This window comes from Macadamia integrifolia, unplaced genomic scaffold (genome assembly GCF_013358625.1).
Source record: "Macadamia integrifolia cultivar HAES 741 unplaced genomic scaffold, SCU_Mint_v3 scaffold1098, whole genome shotgun sequence".
NCBI lineage: Eukaryota > Viridiplantae > Streptophyta > Magnoliopsida > Proteales > Proteaceae > Macadamia > Macadamia integrifolia.
This window is the reverse complement of record NW_024868086.1, coordinates 55,739-66,669: the sequence shown is the minus strand read 5'-3', so window position 1 is coordinate 66,669 and position 10,931 is coordinate 55,739. Positions and strand designations below refer to the sequence as shown.

Genomic DNA, 10,931 nt, shown 5'->3' with positions numbered 1-10,931 from the left:
TTTAGGTTGTGTGGAAGTCTCCTTTGGCCAAACCTATAGTTGAATGAAAAGGTTCTCGCTTAGATTAACAATGTATTAATGTTTTGATTTTATCTCTACCATATGGTTCACTTTACTATAACTTTGATGCTTGTACTTATAATAACTGAACCAAAGTTACTCTATTACCAATTAACTCTCTAACACTTGAATTAGAGTAGTAAGAAAACTTTCATATTAAATAAATGATAATATAGAAAATATATTCACAAAATTTAAATGCCCCATGGAAAATATTTTGGCACTTGGAGTAGAGAAGCCTTTTCTACATGAAGCTATTAATTTCTTTTTTAATTCCAAAATAAAAGAGAAGGGTTACCTCTCTTCTCCATTGTAGAGTTCTGGGTAATGTTAAAATTGATTTTTCAGCTACAAGTTTTGTATGCTTTCTATTATTATTTTGCAAGGCAATCCACATCGATGTAATGAAAATAAAGGACCCATGATAATGATAGAGCGCTCCAAAAAGAAATCTTCCTTCTTTGGTAGCTTGCTCCAGTACCCTTACGAAGCTTTTTGAAAAATGATATTATTGTTAGGTAGAGATACAAACCCATCTCTCTTAAGAAAAAAAAAAAAAAAACTATTGGATATCACTTGGATTTCATTATGAATGTGATTAAATTTTGTATTTACTTCCTAATTGGAAAAATAAAAAAGAAAGGGTGTATCAGGTGTCAGTTACAGTCATTCCATGTGTGTTGCTAGTATGGTATATATAGTTCATAATATTCAAAACCCTTTAACCAAAGAAAAATAATAATAATAAATAAATAAAAATAAAAATATATTCAAAACCCATGAAAAGGACTCTCTAATTGACAGTCGCCCAGTGGCCCATACTTGATAGTGAGGATTGAGGAGGAAGTGGGAAAAGAGATTGGCAAAACAAAACAACAAAATAGAGAAGAAGTTGCAGAACCATACAAGTGCTCATGCCATTCCCAGATCGCAAACTATTTAAAATTAAGAAAAGGTTCACATACTTGGATGAATCATAGGAAGTTCCAAAAAACATTGAGAAAAATATATCTTTTTTGGAAATTTAATTTTTCTTTTTCTGGTTTGGGGATTGTAGAAACGAAACCCTAAAATGATGCAGAAGATAATGGAAAAACAAAACAAACAATGCACATGAATTTTACGAGGTTCGGAAAGGTTGCCTACGTCCCTGGTGAGATGAGATCCTGCTTCACTATCAATGGAGAATAGGGTTACAGCGCTCGTCCTCACACCTCTCAGTATTGATTGCATTACAGAGAAAGAAACCCTCACTACAAATATATAGCGAAAAAACCCTAATCCGAAAAGTACACAATTGCCCTCAAATAAAAAATTCGAGTGGGGGCTGCACCCCCCTACACCCCCTGCTATGCAGGGGTGCCTCCTGCCTCCCTTGCAACCCCCACGGCCCGCTAACCGGCTAGCGGGACCGCCGTCCTGCCTGTCTAGGTGTTGCACCAGTACTTCCTGGATTAAACTGTGACGGAATACAAGACATCATACACCAACAGGGATTACCTCCAGAGTCCAGTATATAGACAATAGCACTTTTAAACTTGGAAACTGGAAACTCAAACCTGGAAATTAAGGTGGAGTCAAGTGGAACTGTGGAACTCATTAAAAGAGATTCTTTTCTCTGTGTTTTACTTCTAAATTTCAAAGTGTGTTAACATTGTAAGGGTATCAAAGTTCAGATCAAACTGGTCGGATCGATTGAAATCCATCAGTGCAACTTAGCAGATTGAATCGAATTAACCATATCAATTTGGTTTTGGTTTAGAATTTTATGGAACCTGTTGAAACTAAAACCAAATCGGACCAATCGTAAAAAAACTGAGATTAGACCGACAGTAACCCTAAGGAATAAGGAAAAAAAAAAAGATTTTCTCATTCATTTCCTTATGTACACATGTAAACAGAAACAGATTAGACCAAACTCAATAATCGCTCAGTTAGTAACAGAACTTAACCGATTCAACCCAATCAAAATTGGATCGAACCAACCAATTGGCACCCTTGTAACATGAATTTAGGTACCAAAATCATATTTGCTAGCCGTATCAACTGATACGTATAAGTTTGAAGTAGGTTTTTTTTTTTTTTTCTTTGCCAAGTATTTTGTACTAGGATCGACTGGATACAAATTGATACAACTGATCCGTATCAGATCGATACAACAGTTACTGATGCTTTTGCTTCTTTTAGGCCAAAATCCTTGGGCTTGGGATGCATTTTTCTATCTAGCAAGTAATAAGCTTTGCTTCATTATCACTGATCATGTGGCACCCTCTTGAGCACTAGTGCAAGAGGCCCTTGCTCTCCAATTATCTGCAAACGCGGTTCTCCATGCTGATTACTGCCATATTGCTTTTTACTCGGATTACCTCGTAGTGATTAGATACTTGATGTCTAAGCCATGTCTTCTATAAAATTTCCACAATTGTTTAAAGATATAAATATCCTTCAAGCAAAGTTTAATTTTTGTTGTTTCCATCATACTTATAGGGCGAAGAATGTATTGGTCCATTCTATTTCTATACTTAACAATTAATTACATACCCTTATGAGGGTCTTTGGGTATACTCTTGAGGATTTGTTGAATATTATTCTACAATTACTGTCCCTTTGGGGCTTGTTAGTTTTGCCTCCTTCCTTACCCAAAAAAAAAAAAAAAGTTAGTTTTGCGTCCTTAGGAATTTTTGCAAATAAAATAAAAATAGACAAATAGACAATAGCAGACAGATACCAGCAAGACAGTGTGAACTAAAAGTCAAACAAAACCTTGAGTGTTAGACCCAAAGTAGTTAGTATCATTAGTCATAACAAAAAAAAGAGTGAATTAGACTATGAACAGAGACTACAATCATGGGAGGGAAAGATAGAAATTGGTGGTTGGTCCTGGCCGGTACCAACCCGTCAATGGCTCAATTTAACAAAATCACACAAAACGTCTTGACATTCAACTCCCATTCTTTCTGTCTTTCCTTTTCTTTTATTGCTTCTTCTCCTGTTCTGTTTTTTATTCTACTTCAAGAACTCAAATCTAAAAGGAAGCGGCCATGGGAGAAGGAGAAGATGAGTATCAACAACAGACTCCACTGCTCACAAACCTTCCATTACAACTACCACCATCACCTTCTTCAGATGGGCACTACAAGAGAACTGGTTAGTCTTCTTCCCCCACTTACCCACCCATTTCTTATTCTACTTTCCCTTTTACAAATCATTCTGGTGGCTCTTAAATGCTTCCAATTTCTTTCTTGCTTATAGAACAGAACAACCCAATTCCCATTTCTTTTTGGATTTCAATCCTTTGAAACATGTAGATTTGTTTGAATTGACACAAAATGAGAGGAAGGATTGATGTTTCGTAACTGAATTGTGTGTGAACTGTGATGGAAATAAAGGGACTACATGGACTGCAACAGCACATATAATAACAGGGGTGATAGGTTCAGGAGTACTTTCACTGGCGTGGAGCACTGCACAGCTGGGGTGGATTGCAGCTCCTGTGGTCATTCTCATCTTTGCAGGGATTACCAATGTCTCGGCCTTCCTTCTCTGTGATTGCTATAGATCTCCTCAACCTGAAACTGGGCTCATCAGGCATCGTTCTTACATGGAAGCTGTGAAGTTTAATCTAGGTGGGTACCCCAATTCCTAATTCAATTTTCATTTTTGTTGAATCTTCTTCAATTTTAATGTCTCCTTTAGTTTATAGGTTCCGTACCTCTCTCTCTCTCTTCATGGTCATCTATCTCCCCTGTTTTGTGTTGTGTGGGTTACTATGTAAGAATTTAAAATGCTAGGTGGGCTGCTAAGCCTCATTATGACCCTGATTGGTTCATCCATTAGCCATACGCACAGGATTTTTAGAGAAGGCAATCAAAGTGTACTAAAGGGCTCCAGCCACACGATTGGATGGGCCCACCTTGGCCAAAAAAAATCCGAAAGGGGGGACTTTCCCATCACCGTTTGCCCCTAAATTAATTGGGAAAAGGAAAGCTACGCCGTCTAAACGCACGTGGGTATTCACCAGACTGGGGCAAGGGATCATTTCATGGGACACGCGAGAGAACGTAGGATCAAAATCGGTTAGGATAGCGTGGTCTATGCCAGTGCTTTCATGTGTTTATCTTTTTCTTTCTCAAAATAAGTTCACATGGAATGTTGACATAAGCCATAAAAAATAGGCACAAGAGCATGTGAAATTACCTCCTTGTTTCTTATAAAATAAAAAAATCCGTTTATGTTGATGCCCTTGCATGTACTCTCATTGATCCTGTAGTAGGGTAGGGATGCGACTGAGCAACAATCTCTACCCTAATAATGATAACAAGGGCAAGGGAACCTCATCCATCTAGCGTTCCTATGCCCAAATACAATTGGGTCTTTTCACATCCAATTGTGTCTCGACGGATGAAGAATGCTAGACGAACAAAGGTCTTTTCTCTTAATAATTTTTATCCATAATAATTTGGAAATTTGGAAATTTGTAAAAAAGTCATACTACTTCAATTCAATTCAATTAATCAAAACAATCACATCTAACCGAAACTGATCTTTATTGATTATGTATTTGTTTTGGTATTTAGAAATTGCTAAGCAGATTGAAGTCGTCGAACAATTTACTTAGATCAAAATCGATTAAAATCCGATAAAATCCAATATATTGTTTACACTTGTTCCTTTTTATATATAAAAATCAAAATTGGACCAATATAAGAGACCGTTAAAAGAAATAAAAAAGAGATCAATACCAACAGGACCGGTAGCCATAGCTATAATCTTCTGTTTGGCTTTTGTAGACCGAACCCCTATCTGTCCAATTCGGTTGTCCTAATATGTAAACAAATCGGGAAAAAAAAAAAAAAAAAATCGACCATTTTTGATACCCTAGGTTTAGGCTTACGTGGAAGAATAACTACGGGCCTTGAAACCGATATGGATTCTCTGTGGCACAACGAGGTCATGCATTCAACCCTAAAAAACATCTTGAGTTGCATGTGGCCTCCACAGAAGTAGAATTCATTCCCTTGGGGACCCACTATGGATGTCTCATACTCTGGGATGGGCCACATTTCAAATTGGTGTCTCATCTCAACCCTATGAACAATATTGTATTTAAAAGTTTCTCTTGTATTTTCAATATAGTTGAACCAAATTTGAATTCTCAGATGGTTTTTATAGTTTTGATATGTCCACAGGGAAAAATCATGTTAGAATTTAACATAACTGGGATTATAGAGCATGATATTGTGAATCACTTAAACATAAAATTTGAGAATCAACAAAAATGCCATGTAAGCTTATAATGAGTGGACGGGTGGGGAACTTAGGTGACAACTATTCTTCTTTTCTTATCAAAAGTAGTTGTATTTCATTAGGAAAATCAAGTTAAAAATGTTTAATTTGTGTGAGATAAGTCCATCTTATTTCGTTGTTATGATGATGATGATGCAGGAAGAAATAGCATATGGGTTTGTGGATTGTTTCAACAAATAAGCTTGTATGGAACCGCCGTCGCCTATACAATTACATCCGCCATTAGCATGAGGTTAATTCTCTCTCTCTCTTCTCTCTCCATAAATAATTCCTTCTTTTTTTTTTCTCCTCATAAACTTTTATTGGTAGATCACTGTTATAATAGCCCGGTATTGGTGATCATATAAGATATTAATGGATCTCAAAATTTTCCATTCGAGTCGCCATCAAAATATGTCACGTCAAGAATTCGAGACAAATTTAACAATTAAAAAAAGAATCACTCTCTGATTGATAACCGTGATCACGGTTTGAGGAATCGGATTAGTTCATATTAAGGAAATTGATCATCAACACTCCATTCCACTCCACGTCTACGTCTACAGTTGGAGATAAGTGTGATCAAACTCTTGTAACTCAGTGCATCTCATCTCAAACTCCTGCTTAATAAATGTGTCATCGCATTGTAACTTCTTGTATCCTTTTATCTCTTGTAAATTCTATCACTTTGTAACAACCTGAGATATAGCTACAGTTAGTGTCCGAGTCCAATCCTTCTTTTCTTTTTTGGTGAAAAGTCCACTCCCTTTCAGTGAGAGAGTTTGTGAGAGCCTGAAGTATTAGTTTGTTAAGTTTGTTTGGTCCACTCGAACTACATTGTGTCCTATTTCCAAACTTTTTCTTCTTGTATTGGGATTTGTCCGCATTGAGTGAGGTTTTGAGAGTCTTGTCTTTACTCTTTAAAAAGTAGTGAAGTAGTTTGTGACGTCTGGTCTACTCGAAAACGAAAGAAACCAATCTAGAATTCAAATTCCAAGGATTTTAGATGCCGTGACCTGGTTCAGTTCCAGTTTCCTTCCTTCTTGGCCTTTTCTCTGTTTCGTTTCCCTGGGGCACATTACAGAATCTCTAGATGCTGTAGTCCCAGACGGGTCATCTTCATTCTTCTTAGGCTACCAGGTGAAAAAGACGAACGAAAGTTAGGAGGAAGACAGAAGGAGACGGTAGAAGAAGAAGAAGAAGAAGAAACAAGCAAAAGCAATTATTTTCACGTAACTTTCTCCTCCTTAATTTTCATAATCTGATCAGCATTGATGGTATGAACCAAGAACCTTGAGCCCTTCTTGTCTTACTAAAATTTCGAATTAGCATTTAGCTAGAGTTTTAATTTAATTGTCTCCTCTTCCCCAACACTTCCAATCACTTTTTTTTTTATTTCGTTTGATTCCCTTCCATCTGTTTTTTCACCAATATCCACATGGTTGCTGCTTCTTCCTCCTCTCTCTTTTTTAGTAAATTAGTCCCAACAGCTACGGTGGTTGTTCATTTGCTACTTGGCAAAAGAAAGAAATTTTAATAGGGCATCTTTCTGTTGGTAGATATCATATAAAAATACAGCACTTATGGCCAATAAAAAATGTTCTCTTTCATTGGTATCGATTCTTGTCCAACCATGTCCTAAATTAAGGAGGAAGAAGCATCCTCAAGCTCTACTTTTATTGACTTGACTTCATACCAGTCAATGAGAATTTGAAAAGATTTGATATGATCTCAAAAGCAAGTTTTTTTAAAACTATTGTGCAGTTCTTATAGTGGTACAGTCAAAGCTTTCATCCAAATCAAAAGAATACAATAATATATAATCTACCCCTTGAGAATGATAACCAATCTTGATAATAGTGGTTTGGGGTTCTTGTCAAGCTGATCTGATCCCTGTGCTGATGCAGGCCTGGTATGGATCATGCCTTCACCTAATGAAAATCTCAGGGCCAGAGTTAGTCATTTTTGGATGAGTGAAGTGAATGTTGGGATCCCTACAACTTAGCTTTCTGGGAAAAGTTCAAAATTCTGTCGACAACAATATTCGTTTCTCCCCAGCCAATTACTTTGGTCTTAGGTCCTTTATATCCAGTTCAATATCACAGGGTAGTGCATCACATTGCATACTCAGAACTGGGAAAAAATGGCAGTCAAATCTTCACTTGAACTAGCGAATGGTTCCTCCAATGATGATGGGCATCAAATAAGAACTGGTACAACTAGCCACAGACTAGTTATATTTTCTTGGTTTATTTATTTAATCTGCAATTGGATCCTGATTTTAGTGCCTCTGGGGTGAGAAATATCAACTTCTAACAGGAACGTTATGGACTGCTATTGCTCATATACTTACTGGGGTTATCGGCTCTGGAGTTCTATCTATATCATGGAGTGTTGCACAGTTAGGATGGATCACAGGTCCACTTTTCATGTTTTGTTTGGCCATGGTCACCTATGTTGCTTCTTTTCTCCTCTCAGATTGTTACAGACACCCCGATCCTGTAACTGGAGCAAGACACCACTGTTACATGGATGCTGTTAGAACCTACCTAGGTAGTAAGCAACCAGCCTTTTTTTTCTCATTTTTCTTTCTGGAATCCAACTAATCTTCCTGGTAGGATCCATGTCTTTTAGTTTATTTTCATTTTTCTCCCAGCCTCTTGATTTTTTTAGTGGAAGTTCAGGTAGAAAGCAGACTTGGATATGTGGCTTTCTTCAAATTCTGAGCATGTATGGATTTGGTATTGCTTATGTAATTACCACTTCTATCAGTATGAGGTACTTCTCTTGGTGAAACCCATGCTTTGTATACATGATTCTGACTAACTTCAGTGATCTAAACAGCTGACATGTTTGTGAAATTTCTGGATGCCTCTTCACCATGAGACAATAAAAACTTCTATATTGATGATCTATAGCAAAACCTGTTCTTATCATTTTTTACTGGCTTCAACTGATTTTAATATGTATATTTAATTTCTTTTGCCCTTTGTTGGGTTACTGCAGAGCTATTCAGAAATCAAATTGTTACCATAAAGAAGGGCATCAGGCTACATGTGCATATGGAGATACCTTTTATATGCTGTTGTTTGGAGCTGTTCAGATCGTCTGTTCTCAGATACCTGATTTTCGTAACATGGAATGGCTCTCAATGCTTGCATCAATCATGTCCTTCTCCTATGCTTCCATTGGATTTGCTCTTGGCTTTGCCAAAGTAATAGGTATGAGTTTCCTTTTGGCATGGAGTTTAAGCCTCATTCACCATGGCCACCTGTATGGAAGTATGACAAAATTTGGTGACTGGAGTATGGTAGACCATAGTTATCTTGTAGAAAGGCTAATCTACAGATAAAGGAATTGAAGTCTTCTATCATTTTCTGTCCATCAATTGATAGGAAAAACCAGATCAGTATCTTCTATATACAATTATATACACACATGAATTTACTTGGACTTGCGTGCGTGTGTGTGTGTGTGTGATTGCTCTGCTTTTTTGGTTCTTTAAAGAGGGGGTGGGGGGGATATCCCTATATTGGATAAAATCTTTGCTCCAGCTGAATAATGTTATCATCATCGTCATCCTTTTTCATGGTTAACATTTTTCCCACTATTGGTTTTTTATTCAGTTTCTGTACATTCTAATTACAGGAAACGGAAGGGTTAAGGGGAGCATCTCTGGAGTGCATACAGCTACTACAGCTCAAAAAGTATGGAAAGTCTCTCAAGCACTTGGAGACATTGCTTTTGCATACCCATACTCCATAATTCTTATTGAGATACAGGTTAGGCATGTTTCCTTTCGAATGCTTGAGGTTAACTCATTAGTTGAGAAATTTAAGTTGTAAATTCTGTAAATAAAGAATCTAACAATGAACCACAAAAATTGCGAGATAAAAGGACACACTGAAGTCTCCTCCACCTGAGAACCAGACAATGAAGAAAGCTTCAATGACTGCGATCCTCATTACCACCTTCTTCTATCTCTGCTGTGGCTGTTTTGGGTATGCAGCCTTTGGGGACCAGACACCTGGGAATCTCTTAACAGGTTTCGGATTCTATGAGCCTTATTGGCTAATTGACTTCGCTAATGCTTGCATAGTAGTGCATCTAATGGGAGGATATCAGGTAATTATCTCTCTTCCAGTGACAGCAAAAAAATGACCTTACCTACAGCTTTTATTGAAAAAAAATATGGTGCTATAACTGCGGTTAGAAGAGCCGCAGCTACAGTTGTAATATTGTAGAAAGAGTGAATGTAGTTAAGTGCCTTTAAAGCTGGGATTAACTTATATATTTAACTCTGATGATAAAGTGATATAAATATGTTTTGTTTGCTTTTCTTCCTATAGGTATACAGTCAGCCAGTGTTTGCAGTTGTTGAAAAGTGGTGTGCAGAGAGGTTCCCCAACAATGGGTTTGTGAATAATTCCTACACCATCAAAATCCCGCTACTGCCAGGTCTCACGATTAATCTTCTTAGGTTGTGCTTTAGAACCTGTTATGTTCTATCAACAACAGGACTTGCGATGCTCTTCCCCTACTTCAACGAGGTTTTGGGATTGCTGGGTGCCCTGAACTTTTGGCCCTTGACCATATATTTCCCTGTGCAGATGTATTTTGTTCAGAGGAAGATAGCACCTTGGACAAGAAGTTGGATCATTCTTCAGGCTTTCAGCATTTTCTGCTTGCTTGTATCTCTTGTGGCTTTAGTTGGGTCAGTTGAAGGACTCATAACTGCAAAGTTGAGCTAAGAAATTGCCAGCAATTCTGACCATGCAATAGAACAAGGCTGGAGTGCGGGAGACAGTTAAGACTGTTGGAATTGCTGTGAAAGCTTTCATTTGCAATTGTAGCCTCAGATAGGGGAAAGTGAAATCATCGGTTATAAAAGGAAAAATGAAAACTCTTATAATTATACTTCTAAAATGGACTCTTTATGTTCATTCTTAAACCAAGGAATTTGGTTGCAAAATATAGTAAAATTTAATACAAAGATTTGGAATGTCTGTTACACATCATGTTTGCTAATGATTGTACAAGTTTCCATTTACTTATTTCCTTGTAACCGGTTGAAGTTTTTAGGAAGTTAGTAGGGAAAGCTTTTCGAAAGTTTAATAAGTTACTGTCACACCCTGCCTCCTCTAGGCCAAGGTATGCGGTGCTGGATACCCATATCCAGCCAACCTAACCCTCCAAGATCACATATATAGTACCCCAATCCGTAAATGCCATCAAAATCACAACTAAAATCGGAGTACGCATATAAGATTTGTAAACTTTACTCTACTACTGGTGATTCACTAAATGATAATTACAGTATACCAAAATTCATTTGAATTTCGATCATAGGTATTTCAAAATTATAAATAATACATAAGGATAAATAACTAAAAATAAAGAAGTGATGTCCATCAACACGGTGTCTCGCAGACACGAGCCTTACCATTGCCACTGAAGTCACAAGCTTGCCACAGCACTGGTTCCACCATCTAAAAGGGTGCAACAAATGGGGTGAGCTTCCACAAAGCCCAGTGAGGGGTAACACACATAAACAAGAAATCATAACAATCCAAGAAAATGCAATA

At 37.3% G+C, this 10,931-nt stretch overlaps 1 protein-coding gene across 5 annotated transcripts; it reads left to right on the top strand.

The window, feature by feature from the left end:
- Positions 1–2,993: 2,993 nt before the first annotated feature.
- Positions 2,994–10,359, top strand: LOC122062755 (probable amino acid permease 7). Of its 5 annotated transcripts, XM_042626404.1 has the most exons (9): positions 3,668–3,686; positions 5,506–5,599; positions 7,254–7,559; positions 7,666–7,899; positions 8,031–8,124; positions 8,353–8,567; positions 8,995–9,128; positions 9,244–9,471; positions 9,696–10,359. In XM_042626404.1, exons 3-9 carry the CDS (start codon positions 7,490–7,492, stop codon positions 10,095–10,097), a joined length of 1,377 nt encoding a protein of 458 aa, XP_042482338.1. In that variant the 5' UTR covers positions 3,668–3,686; positions 5,506–5,599; positions 7,254–7,489; the 3' UTR covers positions 10,098–10,359. The 5 variants fall into 5 exon arrangements, with proteins under 5 accessions (XP_042482340.1, XP_042482336.1, XP_042482338.1 ...); XM_042626406.1 differs by lacking the exons at positions 7,254–7,559; positions 7,666–7,899; positions 8,031–8,124 and adding an exon at positions 2,994–3,207 and having other exon boundaries at positions 3,450–3,686; positions 9,696–9,804; positions 9,957–10,359; XM_042626403.1 differs by lacking the exons at positions 3,668–3,686; positions 5,506–5,599 and adding an exon at positions 6,267–6,578.
- Positions 10,360–10,931: the final 572 nt, after the last annotated feature.

Bases quoted from the DNA above. Each gene is read 5' to 3' on its own strand.
- LOC122062755 (XM_042626402.1), top strand. From the start codon at position 3,102: ATGGGAGAAGGAGAAGATGAGTATCAACAACAGACTCCACTGCTCACA. The intron at 5,600-8,352 runs GTTAATTCTCTC...GGGTTACTGCAG, and splicing joins ACATCCGCCATTAGCATGAG to AGCTATTCAGAAATCAAATT. The intron at 9,472-9,695 runs GTAATTATCTCT...TTCTTCCTATAG, and splicing joins ATCTAATGGGAGGATATCAG to GTATACAGTCAGCCAGTGTT.